The following is a 17625-nucleotide window of genomic DNA, read 5'->3' as shown; positions in this document are numbered from 1 at the left end:
GGTGTGTTTGGTCATCATCATTACTACAGCTTTTGTCTTATAATCTCATCTGGACTGAAGTCAGCCCCTGGGGGGCTACAGCCTAGATTTCCTGTTGTTGCTCATCTCTTGATGGGGAATGGTCTTGATTATTTTTAAATAGGAATTCATTGCCTACATTTAGCTCTCAGGAAATTTTACACAACCTCTGGCTTCACTTTAAAAAATCAGACCGACAGCTCTGGACCTGTGTCCCTGCATGGCTGCAAACACTGGGTCTGTGATCTCCAGCTCACCATGGTCCCAGAGCAGTCAGCATCTCCGTCCGTGATAATTAAAGGAGAGAGAGATAAATGTGTTACCAACAGGTGCTCTGTATGCCCCCTTTTCATTTCAGGTATGATGAGAAGAATAAACAGTTTGCAATATTCATCATCCAGCTGAGCAACCTTTCTGCTTTGTTGCTGCAGCAAGACCAGAAAGTGTGAGTGTGTAGCTGACGGACCGTGTATCATCCTCTTGCCCTGTATGCCCATCCCAGGGGACACTCTCCTTTCTGCCCTGCTCCGACCACGGGCCCCGCTAGACCGCTGTGGGTGGTTACTGCACATGACCATGATGCACAGTGTCAGGGCCGTGAGCGTGGATGCAGGCAGGGCGCCAGACGCGCTCAGTATAAAGAGGAGAGCCCAAGACAGCTTTCCATATGCGTCCTGAGCCCCAACCAGGTGCCAGCACTAAGAATGGGGTGGCGAGCAAACCCCTGTCCTTGTGAACTTGAAGCCTGGTGAAGGAGGAAGTCACGGCCCCTTTTGTCTGCTCTAAGCGCTAGTGTTTCGTGCAGAAAGAGCCAGGCCTGCCTTTCTCAAGAGCCAGTTCCCATCATGATTCAGTGGGCAGGTTGCAATGGGTGTTAACCCTATGGCTAATAATACAGCAGAGACCTGCACCGTTTGCCTCTTGGCTCTGCCTGGTGCAGACGGGTTTATGTTTCGTTGAGCTCATCTGCCTCCGTGCCCCTCCTTTGCTAGACTGTAGGCCTTGAGGGCATCAGTATAAGCTTCTGTCTCTGTGGTCTGCACCTGGCCAGCGCCTGGGGCGTGACATGTGGGAGGAGGAAGGCAGGCCCGAAAGCAGGCCAAACAGAAGGCAGACGAGATGGGACACATAGGGACTGGGGAAATGACAAACTCTTGTCCTCTGTGGCTTCCTGGGGGATGTGCAACAGCTGTGTAGCCTAAGGCCTGAGCCCCCCGACCCGGGCCCCCCTGACCCTGGCTGTCATGTGTGCCTGCCCCTCTAGGAACATCCGAGCGGCTCTCCTTCCGTGCTCCGAGAGCACCACCTGCCTCTTCCGGACCCGGCCCCTGGATGCCGCGGACACCCTGGTGTTCAATGAGGTGTTCTGGGTGTCCATGTCCTACCCAGCCCTCCACCAGAAGACCTTAAGAGTCGACGTCTGTACCACCGACAGGTGCCAGCTGGAGGAGTGCCTGGTGAGAGCTCTGTCTGTCTGTCCAGCCTTCTGTCCTTCTTGATCCACCTTTGCACTTCAGGGAGAAGGCTTGGGGCAAACACAGCTTGTGGTATCAGCCCAGCTCTTCATGGGTTCTAGGTAGACTTATTGGGAGCAGGGGAGAGAGAGCAGGGAGCTCCTTTATCTGCTGTGGAGTTGCAGGGCCTCATCCCTTCCTTGTGCCTGAAGCTGAGCCACCAGCCTTCCGCATCGTGTGGCCTAAGATGCTTTAATTGTCTCAGTTTCCTTATCTGTAAAACCAGCTCACCCTGACTACTTCATAGGTGGTTCTCTGGGGACTGAATGAAGCGCTAAACCAGTGCCCCCCGAACTTTTGCGTGCACACAAGTTACCTGGTTAAAATGCGGGTTAAATGCAGATTCTGATGCCTCAAGTCTGGGCAGCAAGATTCCGTATTTCTCTCAGGCTCGCAGGCAGTGCCGCTGCTGGTGGTCCCCGTAGCAAGGATGTAAAGGAATGAAGTGTCTGCACACACTGGCTCTCACTGGAAATCAGTTCCCATCACTTTCCTGCTCAGCTGGGGTTCCTAACAGCTTCATTGCCATTTATATTGTTGTTATTATTACTGGCAGTAACGCAACAGCTTGTGTTAATTGGATGCAGTTTATATTGTGGGCTCTGAACTGAACTCCGTACTGGTATTATTTCTGTTGATCTTCCCTACAAATCTTATAAACTAGGTACCATACTATTATACCAGTGGGGAAACTGAGGCACAAAGAACTTTCTCAGGGTTAGAGTAGAGTTAGAACGTAGGCTGATCCACCCATGTCAGACCCTGGAGTTTTCTCTGGGTCAGCACGGTGCTCCCTGGAGGAGCCCAATACATGAGATAGTGACTCAAGAATTTGGCAAGCAGGGTGGGTGCTGCTGAAGGATGGAGCAGAAAGCTTTTCCAAATCCAGCCTCCAAGAAATCCCCCAGTCGCCCGGTGGCTAGGATTCTGGGTTTCACTGCCATGACCCAGGTTCAATCCCTGACTGGGGAACAGAGATGCATGGCATGCCCAAAAATATACGTCTTTATTTCTATAATATTAATTTCTATTCTAAAGGATAGAATAGAAATTAAATACAAAAAAAAAAAAAAACACCAAATCCAGGCCCCTCCAGTGAAGCGTTTCCTCAGCCCTGAGCATTCCTAAATGAGAAGAGACTCAACCCTGTTTTATCCTCCTAATTGGAGCCCTTTTATTCCTCCTTCCTAATTGAAATCTGGCCATTGCTGGTTGCCATGGCAGCAGCCAAAGTGCTCATCCCACCGTGGCTTGTCTCCATCCACGGCCAGCCGGAAGCCTCCATCTCCCATGTCCCGTGGGGACGTGGAGTGTCAGGCTGTCGTGTTTTGGTGGCTGGTGGAGGCATGGAAGGGAGACGCGTGGAGGAAGGGCTGTCGGCTCCCACATGCTGCCTCCCCGAACTGCTGAGTTGATGGCACCCTGGTCTGTAACCAGGGTGGCACCCTGGTGCCACGTAACCAGCCGGGCAAGAAGAGTAGTACTCATCCTGAGCAGCATCTGTGTGTCTAGTTCTGGGCTAAGAACTTGAGTGCAGTATCTCATTTAATCCTTACAATGGGGAAGCAATATTAGCATTAGGTCCATTTGGCAGGTAAGGGATCAAGGCCCAGAAAGGCTGGTTAACCAGCTCAGGTCATCCAGTAAGTAGGTAGAGAAGTCTGGATTTGAACACAGATTCCAACTTCCTTATGTCACCATCACACTGTGTGTGTGATCAGTTGTTCAGTCAAGTCCAACTCTTCGACCCCATGGACTGTAGGCTCCTCTGTTCGTGGAATTTCCCAGGCAAGAATACTGGAGTGGGTGGCCCTTTCCTTCTCTAGGGGATCTTTCCACCCAGGTATTGAACCGGTGTCTCCTGCATTGGCAGATGGATTCTTTACCACTGTGCTACCTGGGAGCCATCACACTACCCTACTAGATTATGGGTTTGGATGGAATACGTGTCTTGCCCTCCCCAATATCATGGGCAGCAGTTCCACAGTCACTTTATGGTGGTATCACAGGGTCACAGGCTTTCCAGCCAGGTGCTGGTTGCTCACCCTTCAACTGTGCAGCTTCTGTAAAGGCAGCCCACTGCCCAGGCCCACTCATACCCCAGAGCTAACCATTATAACCTTTCCTTGCTCCTTTTTCACTTTGCCATCCACACTTGGCAAAACCCCAGCCCTGTCAAAGTGAGCTCTCCCCTCCTGTCTGCCCATGCAATTGGAGAAAAACACACACAGCACCAAATTCTCATCCTCTCCTTTCTCCTCACCCTACTCTCCCTCTGCTGAGGCCCTTGCTTTATACCCAATCCTGGAACAGTAGAAGGAACCAGAAGAGAGCCCCCACAGCTGCCCCGCCACAGTTAGCTCTTCTTGCAGGCTCTGTGGTTCCACCTAGAGCTCAGGGTGGGCCCTCCGCACTCCCATCCACGGCCATCTTCGCTCAAGGTCATCTTCACCCTTCTGCTCTGTTTCCAGTTTTCCCTCCTCCACTAGATCGATATACCTCTCCATATATATGCTGTTATTAATCCCATGCTGTAAAAAAAAAAAATTTTTTTTTTACCCCATTTCTTCCTCCAGCTACTACATTACTTCTTTGTTTTCTCTGTAGCAACATATGAACGAGGTGTGTGTTTTCTCTGCATCTCAGATTACGTGGGCTCTGGCCTTCATCATTCCACCAAAAATGTGTTCATCAAGGTCACTGGGGACCTCCTTGTTGCTGAATCCAATGGCCAGCTCTCTCCATCCTCGTGTCTCTTGGCCTGTCTGCAGTGTTTGGCTCAGTTGCTCACTCCATCTTCTTCGACATCCTTTGCCCTGACTTGGCTTCCTGGACCGCTCGCTCTCTTGGCCGCCTTCTCCCATCACTGGCTTCCCTGTCTGTCTGCTCTGTGGATTCTTGCTCATTTCCCTGACCTCTCCCCTTCCAAGGGCCCCAGGGCTCAGGCCTTGCTCTCCTCCCCTTTTCTACTTGCATGCACTGCTTCGTTGATCTTGTCCTATCCCCTGGCTTTTCAATACCATTCCATGTAATAACGCCATCCTGGGCCTCCCCACTCATCTCAGTGCTGTATGTCCACTGTCTCTTCCATCTTTTCTTGCATATCCAGTCAGCATCACCAATCATGTGTCCACAGCACACCCCTCAGCTTTCCTTCCATGTCTTCACTGTCTCAGATGAATGCAACCCCTTCATTCATCCATTGCCCAAGCCAGAGACCACAGGGTTGTCTTGGACCCCTTTCTTCCTCTCATACCCCACATTCAGTCCTTTGGGAACTCCTAGCCCTGCCTTCAGAAGATCTCCAGATTCCAGCCACTTCTCCCATGCTCCTGACCACCACCATCTCTCACCTGATAGTTGCAGAATCCCCTACCAGGCCTCCCTGCTTCTGTTCTTGCCGCCCTTCATCTTTTTCCAACAGTCTCCAGGGTGATCCTATTAAATCGCAGATGAGTCCATCCAGTCCTCTTCTTAAATCCTTAGGAAGGCTTCTGTCTCCACCCAGAGTCAACACCTGGGCCTTTGCCTGCTCTCCCCAGGTCCTCTGAGGTCTGCTCCTTGCCATCTCTCAGATTTGATCCCTGAGACTCTTCCTCCAGCCCCCTTGTGCCCCTTGAATACACCAGCACACCCCCTTCTCCGGCCTTTCTCACTGCCATCCTTTTCAAATGTAATTCTTTCCTCCTGGATGTTGATGGGCAAAAGTCACTCTCTCACTTCATTCTGTTCTTGACCCAGATGTCACCTTCTCCATGAGGACTTCCTTCCACCCTACGTAAAGTCACATTGCCCCCTCCACCCTCTTATCCCCACCTCTGCACTTTGCCTATATCATCTTCTCTGCAGCACTTTATATCACCTAATATTTCTCCATATCATAGGTATTAGGGCGCAAGTTATTTTCACATTTTTATCATCTCTGAAATCAAGATGCAGTGTGTACTAGCTGGCAGGTCATATTCTAATTGGTAACTATTTTTCTTTCTTAGTGATACATGAAATAATAGTACACTCTATAATTGATGGCATCTTAGGCTCTATGGCACCCCACTCCAGTACTGTTGCCTGGAAAATCCCATGGACAGAGGAGCCTGGTAGGCTGCAGTCCATGGGGTCGCTAAGAGTCGAACATGACTGAATGACTTCACTTTCACTTTCCACTTTCATGCATTGGAGAAGGAAATGGCAACCCACTCCAGTGTTCTTGCCTGGAGAATCCCAGGGACGGGGGAGCCTGGTGAGCTGCCGTCTATGGGGTCTCACAGAGTCGGACACGACTGAAGCGACTTAGCAGCAGCAGCAGTAGGCTCTATGAGACACAATATGGAAGTTACTTACTGATTATCTGATTCCCCCAGACTGGAATATAAGCTCAGGAGGGCAGGGATTTTTCTCTGCCTTAAATCCCGCTGTGTTCCCAACACCCAGAACAGTGTCTGACACATAGAGGCAACTGGGCAAATGTGTGTGTGTCAAATAAGTGATTGAATGAATGCGTAGATGCTGTCAAAGTGCATCCAGTTTACTGAGGCAGACCATTCACACCCATGAGGCAGCCCCAAATAGTTGTTGCTGTTGTTGTTCAGTCACTCAGTCGTATCCGACTCTGTGCGACCCCACAGGCTGCAGTACGCCAGGCCTCTCTGTCCCTCACCATCTCCTGGAGCTTGCTCAAACCCATATCCATTGAGTCGGTGATGCCATCCAACCATCCTGTCCTCTGCCATCCCCTTCGCCTCTTGCCTTTAACCTTTCCCAGCTTCAGGGTCTTTAGTAATGATTCGGCTCATCACGTTATGTGACCAAAGTATTGGAGCTTGAGCATCAGTCTTTCCAATGAATATTCAGGATTGATTTCCTTTACAATTGACTGGTTTGATCTCCTTGCAGACCAAGGGATTCTCAAGAGTCTTCTCCAACACCACAGCTCAAAGGCATCACTTCTTCAGCACTCAGCCTTCTTTATGGTCCAACTCTCACATCCATACATGACTACTGGAAAAACCATAGCTTTGACCATACGGACCTTTGTCGTCAAAGTAATATCTCTGTTTTGTAATATGCTGTCTAGGTTTGTCTATAGCTTTTATTCCAAGGAGCAAGAGTCTTGTAGTTTTGTGGCTGCAGTAGACTGTATCTTGTTGGACAACTCTGTACATCAGTACCTAGAAATCTTCCTTATTTTTTGTACATAGCTATGTAATAACCGTGTAGATATAGGTTACAGTCTATTCCCCCAATCTACTGTTGCTAGAGCTTTGAGTTGTTTTCCTTAACATCAGTCTTGGCGATTATCTTTCTGAACTCTAACACCAAGAGAAAAAAACAACATGTGAAACTACCTCAAACTAAAAAGCTTCTGCACAGCAGAACTTTCATTTTCATCAATAAAATGAAAAGGCAACCTACTGAATGGAAGAAAATATTTTCAAATTGTATATCTGATAAAGAGTTAATATCTAAACAGCCCATGAAAGTACAGTGTTAGTCACTCAGTCGTGTCTGACTCTTTTGCGACCCTATGGACTGTAGCCCACCAGGCTCCTCTGTCTATGGGGATTCTCCAGGCAGAATACTGGAGTGGGTGCTCATTCCCTTCTCCAGGGTATCTTCCCAACCCAGAGTTCGAACCTGGGTCTCCCCCCATTGCAGGCAGATTTTTTACCATCTGAGCCATCAGAGAACCCATCCTTAAAATTAATATCTAAATAGATCTTAACCTATACAACTCAGTGAACAAATAAGTCAGTGAATGAGTGAGTTATTAGAAAACAATACCCAGCCATTTCTTCCTCCCAGGATGCTTCTATCTCACCTGGAGTGGTGTTTTATCTCTTTCCCCAGAATACCTTGTCACTCTCTGCTTATGCTTTTTTCCCATCCTCTACAGGGAGGCGCCCAGATCAGCCTGGCTGAGGTCTGCCGGTCTGGCGAGAGGTCGACTCGGTGGTACAACCTCCTGAGCTACAAATACTTGAAGAAACAGAGCCGGGAGCCCAAACCAGTGGGAGCCATGGCCCCCATCCCAGGGCCTGAAAGCACGGTGAGCTGGACCACAGCTTTGCACCTTTCTCCTATAAAAGGCAGCACCTGGTCAGCTGGAAGGAAAAGCCTCTCCCAGAGCTGGAGATGGCTGGACATCAGAGGGGGGTGGGTGTGTGTGTGTGTGTGTGTCACTCAGTCACTCACTGTCCGACTCTGTGCGACCCCATGGACTGTAGCCTGCCAGGCTCCTCTGTCCATGGGATTCTCCAGGAAGAATACTGAAGTGGGTTGCCATTCGCTTCTCCAGGGGAATATTCCCAACTCAGGGCCTGAACCAGGGTCTCCTGCATTGCAGGCAGATTTTTGTACCCTCTGGGCCAGCAGAGAAGCATGGACATCAGAGGTGGAGTAATTATTAAAGAAGAAACTGAGTGTCAGAGATGTTAATTAATTTCCTCAAGTCACACAGTCTTCCTCAGCGTGGACACCATTCAGTGGGACAGTCTCCCTGACTACTTGATGATCTTGCAGCTGTAGACCTGTAATTCTGTCTCATGCAAACACTAAACTCATCTTCCAAATTTTGTCCATGTATACAGAGATTATTTTCAGTAGAATCGTCAGTTAGAAGAACTAGGGACCATATTTCCAGTTGATGTACCCTTACGGCGAGATGCTTGCCCACTCTGGCCTTCAGTTTTACCCTCTGTTCACTGGGAGGGTGATAGGGTCTGATTCCTGCCAGGTGGGGCTCTGCCTGCCTTGCACAGAGGGCTCATCGGCCTTTGTCTCTGCAGGATGCTGTGTCTGCTCTGTTGGAACAGACAGCCGTGGAGCTGGAGAAGAGGCAGGAGGAAAGAAGCAGCACACAGACCCTGGAAGACACCTGGTAAGTGAGGGTGCCCCTGGGAACTCACCTGGCTTGGACCTGAGCCCAGGGATGAGATCCCCAGACAACACAGCAACCAAGAGAAGTGTTCCCCTGTGAAAACGGAGATCCTCTCTCAATGGTTCTCTATAGGCAACAAGGCAGTATATAGTCTGGTAGAGTGTTTCCCAAGTCCCTTCCCAGTTTGTGACTTTATGTTCTAGCAGTTATTCCTACTGGTTCACATGTTAGTGATTATTGTGATGCACTTACATTTATTTTGGTTCAGAAACATTCCTAAGAAGCTTTATATTACTAGAAGTGGAAATAAGCATGAAAGTGATAGTCACTCAGTCGTGTCCAACTCTTTGCGACCCCATGGACTATACAGTTCATGGAATTCTCCAGGCCAGAATACTGGAGTAGGTAGCCCGTTCCCTTCTCCAGGGGATCTTCCCAACCCAGGGATTGAACCCAGGTCTCCCACATTGCAGGCAGATTCTTTACAAGCTGAGCCACAAGGAAGCCCAAGAATACTGGAGTGGGTAGCCTATCCCTTCTCCAGCAAATCTTCCTGACCCAGGAATCGAACTGGGGTCTCTTGCATTGCAAGCAGAGACCTTACCAACTGAGCCAGAAGGGAAGTGGAAATAAGTATAATTTGCCATAAATTGAAAATTCCTCAGTAAGGAATTGCAATTGGAGAAGAAAATGGCAACCCACTCCAGTGTTCTTGCCTGGAGAATCCCAGGGATGGTGGAGCCTGGGCTGCTGTCTATGGGGTCGCACAGAGTCGGACACAACTGAAGCAATTTAGTAGCAGCAGCAGCAGATAGGAATAGGAAGCAGAAATAACAGGCTTAAACAAGATAGAATTTTACTTCTTTGTTACTTAAAAAAGAAGACTTGGAAAAAGGCAATCCAAGGCTCATCTATCAGCCCCATGATGTTACTGGTAACCCAGGCTCTTTTTCTTATTCTGCTTTGCTGTCCTTACTGTGTGACCTCCATCATCAAGGCTGCTAAGCGCAGAATGGCTGCAGTCACCAGCCATCAGGCAGGCATCAGCAAAGAGGAAAGACAACAGAGTCTCCATGAGTGCCTTTTAACCAACGAGCATTCCTGAACGTCCCACCCAGCAATTTCCACTTGCTTTTCATGGGCTGAGCTTAGCTACTTGGTCTACCCAGTAGCTAAAGGAAGATGGGAAATGAGGTCTCTCAGTTGATATAAAATTCAGGATTCTGTTACTAAGGAAGAATGTAGGAGTGGATATTGAGTAGGTCATGAGCCAAGCCTGCCTTATAAGAGAATTGTGGAAGATTAAATGTAATAAAAATACAACAAGAATATTAAAATCTACCTAGATGTATTGCTTGCCAAGGTTCTAAGACTAAGGTCTCTCCTACTGTTAAAAGTAAGGTCATATATTCTCTACTTCTGTGTCTCTATTTCTGCTTTGCGAATAAGTTCATGTGTATAGACACAGGCGTAGAGAACAAATGCAAGGAAACCAAGGAGGGGAGGGATGGGGGGATGAACTGGGAGATTGGGACTGACGTATATACACTACTGTGTACAGAGTGGATACCTAACGGGAGCCTACTGCATAGCTCAGGGGACTCTACTCAGCGCTCTTTGGTGACCTCGGTAAGAAGGAGACCTGGCGCACTGCAGCCTACGGGGTGGCAAAGAGTCAGACTCGACAGGGTGACTGAACAACAATAGCTGATTCACTTTGCTGTACAGTGGAAACCAACGCAATATTGTAAAGCAACTATACTCCAGTAAAAAAAAAAGTCCATGTGTCAGCAGTGTTAAAGACATGCTGCTGCCAAAGAGAGACTTCCTTCTTGATGTAAACAAGTCTGAAGAAGAAGTGGACAGGACACAGCTTTTCCACTGTGTGATCAGAAACTTTAGTCCCTTGTCTTCCCACAAAAGGTCTCATCACACACTTTAGGAAACAGTGATGTAGACTAGGGTTCAAACCCTAGCTTTATCTTTTTTGGTATAACCTTAGGCAATGCATTTTTTAACTGTTTATTGCAACATCATGCACATTCAGAAAAGCTGATGTGTGTGTCCAGCTCAGTGAATTTTCAGAAGCCAAACTACCCATGCGTCCAAACTGAGGAGCATCACCAGCTCTCCGGAAGCCCACACCACATTTCCTCCGGTCACTGCCCGCCCCCTCAAGAGCAGCCACTGTTACTCAAGAGAGCCAAAAGTCATTCTGACCCTGTCTGATCCTTGGCTCAAACGTGGGGACATCACACTGACTGTGAAGAATCATCAGAAGAGACTGAAGGACCAGCCACTGATGAAGTAAAAGTGCAAAGCTTGTAGTGGACACGCAAGAGACAATAGAGATTCTTATCAGGAAATGGAGGAGGAACACGGCTTAAGTACCAGCTGGAAAGGGAGACATCTCTGAAATGAGCACAGCCTCGGAACCTTGCCATTGGGAGGAAGTGTGTGTTGTTGTGCTTAAGTACATGTGCTCTGAGTCCAGACAGATGTGAATTCACAAAATCTCACTCAGCCAGCTCCTTGTGGGATCCTAGGTCTGGGTGAGGCCTAAGCATCAGTACATTTAAAGCATCCTGGGAGGACTTCTCTGGAGGTCCCAGTGGTTAAGATTCCACCTGCCAATGCAGGGGACATGGGTTCGATCCCTAGTCTGGGAAGATTCCACATGCCCCAGAGCAACTGGGCCTGCGCGCCACAAGTACCAAACCTGCTCTCTGAGCCCACGAGTTGCAACTACTTAAACTTGCACACCCAGAACCTGTGCTCCTCAACAAGAGAGGCCACCACATTGGGAAGCCCATGCACCAAAACGAAGAGTAGCCCTTGCTTGCCACAACTAGAGAAAGCCCGTGCACAGCAACAAAGACCCAGGGCAGGCAAAAATAAATTAATCTGGGGGGGGTGTGGAAAAAAAGCATCCAAGGTAATTCTAAGGTGAAGCCTGGGCTGAGAACCAGGCTCCAAACCCGGTTTCTCCATCTGTGACATAGAGTCATGGTGTATTTTGTAGACTCTGAAAATTATGCATGGTTAGCCCTTAAAACAGACCCTGACCCACGGACAGCACGCAGTGACTCTTCTGTTACAGCCCTAAATTCTACGTTTGGTCTGACAAGAAGTCTCTCCTTAATACCTTTTACTCCAGGGGTCAGCAGGTGTTTTCTGGAAAGGGCCAGATAGTGAATGTCTGTTTCGTGGGCCAGGCAGGTTCTGTTGCTTCCACTCAACTCTGCCATCGTGGTGTGACAGCAGTCACAGACAGTACACACACCAGCCGACCACGCCTCTGTCCTTGCACCTTCATGTACGGACACGGAATCTAAATTTCACATCATTTGCACGTGTCGTGAAATATCACCCTCTTTTTAATTTTTTTCCCCAGCCATTTAAAAATATAAAAACCATTCACAGCCTGAACCTTGGACTGTCCAGAAACAGGCAGTGGGCTGGATTTGGCCCCTAGGCTGACTCCTTTCTTCCTGTTCTCCTTGACTCTTCCTCCCTGTGATGAAGAATAGGGCCAGGTTCCTGAATTCTTATATGTTCGTTTGCTTTAGGGTTCTCTCTCAACTGTCTCAGTTTCTCTTCTCTGTCCCACCCCCTGTCACTCGCCACTCTCCTTCCCTCCTCTCCCTCCGTGCTTCCTCCTGTCTCCCCACTGCCTCTCCTTCCTCCCCTTCCTCCTTCCCTCCTCCTTCCCCCGTCCCTCTCCTGCCTTTCTCTTCTCCCTTCCTCTTCTCTCTCTCTCCCTCTCCCCCTTCCTTTCTCCCTCTCTTCCCCTCCCTCTGACACTCTGCAAGGTCCCAATGCCGGAAATCGGCCCAGGACCTGTCTTCCAAAACCCTGGCACAAGATCAGTGGTTTTCCACCAGATTCCAAGCTTGTGTTGAGGCTTTTCACACTGTCTCCTAGCAACCACCTTCTGTTCCCTCACCCTTTGTGGCCCCCTCTCTCCCCACCCTTGGCCATTCAAACTTCCCCAGACACTGACTTACAAAGAGGGCTGGGAGTCCCCCCGAGCTGCTGCGGTAGTGGGGTGGCTCCATCTGCAGCCGCCTCCCCCCACACTGGAGGCTTCTTTTGGTCCTGGAATGTTAACTAGCTCTGCTTTGCCCGCTTAGCTCTAGAGTGGAGGGCTCCGCAGACTGGTCTTCTGTTCTCATCTCCTCTCCTCCCTCCGCACCCAAGGCCCAGTGGAGGATGCCTCTGTTGTTCCCTCCTTTCACTGGTTCGGGTTTCTTTAATGCGTATCATCAGACGACTTGATCTTTTTTTAAGATTCAGAAACAAAGCAAAACTCTCAGAGGATTAGAAAATGTAGGAGAATATAGGGGCTTTCCCGGTGGCTCACCGGTAAAGAATCCGCCTGCAATGCAGGAGCTGCAGGAGACGAGGGTTCGATGCCTGGGTCCGGAAGATCCCCTGGAGGAGGAGGAAATGGCAACCCACTCCAATATTCTTGCCTGGTAAATCCTATGGACAGAGGAACTGGCAGGCTACAGTCCATAATGTCGCAGAGAGTTGTACACACACGCATGCAGGAGAATATAATCACAAACAATGCTAGAGTGAAAACCCTAGTATTTACCTCCTTGGGAGCTTACATGTATTTGTCTAGGACAAAGGTTGAGAAGTGGCCTTGCTGGGTCCCAGGGCATGTGTGGTTTATATTTTACGGGGTCTTACAGCATCATTCTCAAACAGGATTGTAAATGCTACCAGAAGCACTGACTGAGAGTGCCCCAAAGCTACGTCCTCTCTGATACAATATAATCTAACAGTATTTAATCAAGAACATGTACATGTTTTTTTTCTAGCAGGTACTGCTAATTTGACTTCACAGTATTCATTGGCTGCTCTAATTAACACTCCCCACAGGGATACACCTTTTCCCCAAACCCTCACTTGATATCAAATACATATTACAAATATCAAATACATATTTTTAAATTTTTATTGATTTTGGCCACTTTTCCAAAGGGTGAAAAGATGTGTCTAATTATTTTTCTCTTTACAATTGAGGGTTTGTTTTTTTTTTTCCTTTCCCGGAAAATATGTCAATCAGCTTCTTAGTCACAAAAGAAGAGACTTCCCTAGCAGTTGAGCGCTTCATGGAGCGGAGACCTGGCTGCACCGCTAAGTGGCCTGTGACACTGAGCGAGGCCTACTCAGTCTCTGAGACGAGGGGCTTTCGGTGTGGTTGAAGGGCCTCAGCATGGCACCCGGAGGTCATTGAGGCCATGTTTGAAAAGTGAAAGTGTTAGCTGCTCAGTGTCTGACTCTCTGAGACCCTACGGACTGTAGCCTGCCAGGCTCCTCTGTCCATGGGATTCTCCAGGCAAGAATACTGGAGTGCATTACCATTCCCTTCTCCAGAAAGTCTTCCCGACCCAGGGATGGAACCCACGTCTCCTGCGTTACCCTCTGAGCCACCAGGGTAGCCTCTGGTATCCATGTTTAGTGCCTCTTTCATGAGTGGATCAAGAGGCAGAGGAGAGAAAAAAGAGGCCCTTCCATAGCGAGAGTCCCCATCTAAGTGCCAGGGAGGTTTTCAGCACAGGGCTGAGGGTGGAGAGCCAAGATCTGTTTTCCCTGTTGGGAAAATCCAAAGGGAGATTTTGTGTTTATCCACAGTCTCACTGAGCCAGCTAATGAGATGTCAAACTCTCTGCTTTTGGCTGAAATTCCTTCAGCTCTGTATGGTAATACTGCCTCATGCTGATCAGAAGCCTGGCGGTTATGTATGTCTTTGAAAAGTAAAGATGGGAATGGAGATAAATTACTAATTAACAAATGCCATCCATTTGTCACACCAACTCTTTCTAGGCTCAGAGTCTGAGGGGAAAGGATAATTATGAAAAGTATCACCAAAAATAAAGTCTCTTCAACAAATGGTGCTGCAACCCCATTGGGTATCCATACAGAAAAAAATAAATGTTGGGTGCCATGGACAAAAATTAATCTGAAATGGATCATAGTATTAAACATAAAAGCTGAAACTAAAAAACCTTTAAAAGAAAGTACAAGAGAAATTCTTTGCAAAGACTTCTTAGGTACAACATAAAAAGCACAAAGCATTAAAGAGGAAAAGGGATAAATTGGACTTTGTCACAATCAAAAGCTTCTGTCCTTTGAAAGACACCATTTAGAAGAGGAAAGGCAAGCCACAGACTTGGAGAAAATATTTGCAAAGGATTCCTATCTAGAATATATAATGAACTCTTGCAACTCTAATAAAAAGACAACCCATTTTTAAAATGGGCTAAAAATTCTAATGGAAACTTTGCAAAAGAAAATCTGAATGGTCAATGAAATTCTCAACAGGAAAGTACAATGAAAACCACAATAGATATGAGTACTCATCAGCTGAATGACTAAATTTAAAGATGGATATTACCAAGTATAGGTGAGGAACCAGAATTCCCATAACATTACTGTGGAAACATAAAATGATATAACCGTGTGGGTAAACCAGCTCACCACTTACACTTATTGTCTGACCCAGCAGTTCTACTCCTGAGTATGTATACATATCTTATGGTCTGAATTGTCTCCCCCCAAATTACAGATATTGAAGCTCTGACCATGCTTTAGAATGTGACTGTTTTTGAGGACAGGGTCTTCAGAGCTGATTAAGTTAACATGAGTCTGTTAAAGTTAGGGTGGGCCTTAATCCAGTATGACTGGTGTCCTTATAAGAAGAGGACATTGGGACACACAGAGGAACACCGGGGACGCAGACGCAGAGGGAAGACCACGTGGGGACCCAGCATGAAGGTGGCCGTATACAAGTCACCACCCTGCCCGCACCTTGATCTTGACTTTTACTAGCCTCCAGGACCGTGGGAAATAAATTTCTGTTGTTAAAACCACCCTGTCTATGGTATTGTGTTATGGCAGCCCTAGCAAACTAATCCACTGTCTTAAGACAAATGAAATCCTATTTCTACACAGAGTCGTAGGTGAGTGTCTACAGAAGCTTTATTCATAATTTCTAAGAAATGGAAGCAATCCATATGTTTATCACCTGATGAGCAAACTGTGGTCCATCCATCCAATGGAAGATGACTCGACAATAAGATGGAGTAAATTATTGACACTGTGTGCCAAATATGATGCTGAGAGAATGAAGCCAGAGACAAAAAAGCATATATCATCTGATTCCATTTCTAAGAAACACAAGAAAGATCAGATTTAATCTTTAGTCATGAAAAGCTGATCAATGATGGGCTGAGGGTGGGGGCAGATTATCTGGGAAAGCATATAAGGGAAACTTTCAAGATAATGGAACATTCTTTTTCTTGAGTGTGGTAGTGGTTACACAGGGGAACACAACTCATCAAACATTACAGGAAATGAGTTTTTTTATATGTAAATATACCTCGTTAAAATTGATTTTTTTTTTAAAAGTGTCCTCAATCCAGAAAATGCTTGGAAGCCCTGCCCTGAATGCACTTAAAGGCAGGTGAGCAGGTGAGCATGGGTACTGTGGGTGATCACAGTGTCTTGTCATCACAGGAGGTATGAAGAGGGGACCAGCGAGAATGAGGCCGCAGCCAAGGAGGAGGAAGAGGAAGAAGAGGAGCAGGAAGGGGAAGAGGAAGCCTCCCCTGACATGGACGGGTGCCCAGCGGTAAAGGTAGGGAGGGCCGGGACATGGGAAGGGCTGTTTTGGGGGAAATAATCCTCAACTATTGAACCCAGGCTGTCAGAAAAGTCTCGGGGCTAAGCCTCATGCCCCAGCATCAGGGGACAGGCTTTCAGAGTGGGGTGACCTGCAGAGGGTTGTATAGGGGTGTCCCTGCCTGGAATTGGAGTCATTTCAGTGACAGAAAATCAGGAGGAGTTGATTGACCCTCTCATCTCTCCCACCCTCTGTGGTTCCCAATTCTCTGGGCAGACCCCAGGCTGTACAGTCAGCTGGCCTGGATTCAAATACTGGCTCTGCTTCTACCTAGCTGTGTCGCCTTAGACCGATGACTTCATCCCACTCCAGCCTTGGCTTTCTCATCTCTAAAATGGGCGCAATAATGCCAACCTTGCAGATGGGTGGATCTCAAAGCAGTAGATTTCTCCATTTGGGTCTACCTGAAGGGCAGTAGGAAAGGGGGTCTAGTCGAGTGACTGTCACCTTTTGCTCCCCTGCTGCACTCAGGTGACATGTTGTAAGAGGCTCCATTAGGGGTGGAGGTACAGGTTGAGTGGGGAGGTAGGGGCGTTGGAAAAGAATCTGGGCCTGCCTTCTAACTACTCCACACCAAGAGGAAATCCTGCAGTTTCTCCAGCCAAAGGGGGTGCCTTTTTCAAAAGCACACAAAGACACTGTTTAGGCTAACCAAGGCTTTTCATTTGGGTGTTTTTATTTGTTGATCTCTACTGGTAATTACTGTGAAAGGACAATAGAAAAGCTGATCACCTAGTTTTTAAAAAACAAGGTTTGCTAGTTGCTTCCCTAACTCCAAGAAAACATATGCAGTTCTTGTCTAGGGTGATGGAAGCCTTGGGTGTGGCTTTGTCAAAATATGGTTGGCACATTATTCTTGAGGGTGTGAGGCCCAGGACATCCATGCCTGAGGTACCTCTACTGCTTATGTGAGCTTGTTAGGGGACTGAGTCTCTCCCAGTGGCCCCAAGCACAGGTGTCAGGGAGGATTGGGGGCTGGCATGTGGGGCCTTGGGTGCCATGCTGGCCGGGCTGGGTCCGCAGAAGCCCCCGGCTGTGTCTGAGGGCCAGGGGTGAGGTGATCGGAGTGGGGAGCAGCTTCAGTGTCCACCCCGTGAGTCTCAGGGTGGGTGGCTGAGACTCTGGGTTCTCCCAGCCTCACAGCTGTGACTTCTTCCTCAGGTGGACAAAGAGACCAACACAGAGACCCCAGCCCCATCGCCCACGGTGGTGCGGCCCAAGGACCGGCGGGTGGGCACGCCCTCCCCGGGGCCGTTTCTTCGAGGGAGCACCATCATCCGTTCCAAGACCTTCTCCCCAGGCCCCCAGAGCCAGTACGTGTGCCGGGTAAGCAGCCGCACAGCCGTCCTCCCCGGAGCACCCGCTTCTCCCCCTGCAGCTGAGAGCCCTGGGCCTCGCACAGCTCTGGGTCCAAGTCCTGGTCCTGCCCCTGTTGTCAGTCATTCTTGGCATGTTACACCTGTTTCCTTATGGAGTTAATAGACCAAGTCTATGCGGTTGCTCTAAGGACTGAATTGGCT

The 17625-nt window shown here is 48.3% G+C and overlaps 1 protein-coding gene across 1 annotated transcript in view; it reads left to right on the top strand.

Annotated features, from left to right (window-relative positions):
- Positions 1-17625, top strand: part of WWC1 (WW and C2 domain containing 1) — a 159924-nt gene that overhangs the window by 128312 nt on the left and 13987 nt on the right. The window contains exons 14-19 of the mRNA XM_027545723.1: positions 377-463; positions 1283-1475; positions 7426-7578; positions 8318-8409; positions 15940-16060; positions 17267-17431. Coding sequence (XP_027401524.1) covers positions 377-463; positions 1283-1475; positions 7426-7578; positions 8318-8409; positions 15940-16060; positions 17267-17431 — 811 coding nt within the window. The remainder of the gene's footprint in view (positions 1-376; positions 464-1282; positions 1476-7425; positions 7579-8317; positions 8410-15939; positions 16061-17266; positions 17432-17625) is intronic.

This window comes from Bos indicus x Bos taurus, chromosome 7 (genome assembly GCF_003369695.1).
Source record: "Bos indicus x Bos taurus breed Angus x Brahman F1 hybrid chromosome 7, Bos_hybrid_MaternalHap_v2.0, whole genome shotgun sequence".
Taxonomy (NCBI): Eukaryota; Metazoa; Chordata; class Mammalia; order Artiodactyla; family Bovidae; genus Bos; species Bos indicus x Bos taurus.
Note: the sequence above shows the minus strand (reverse complement) of the source record. Positions and strands in the feature narration are given on the sequence as shown.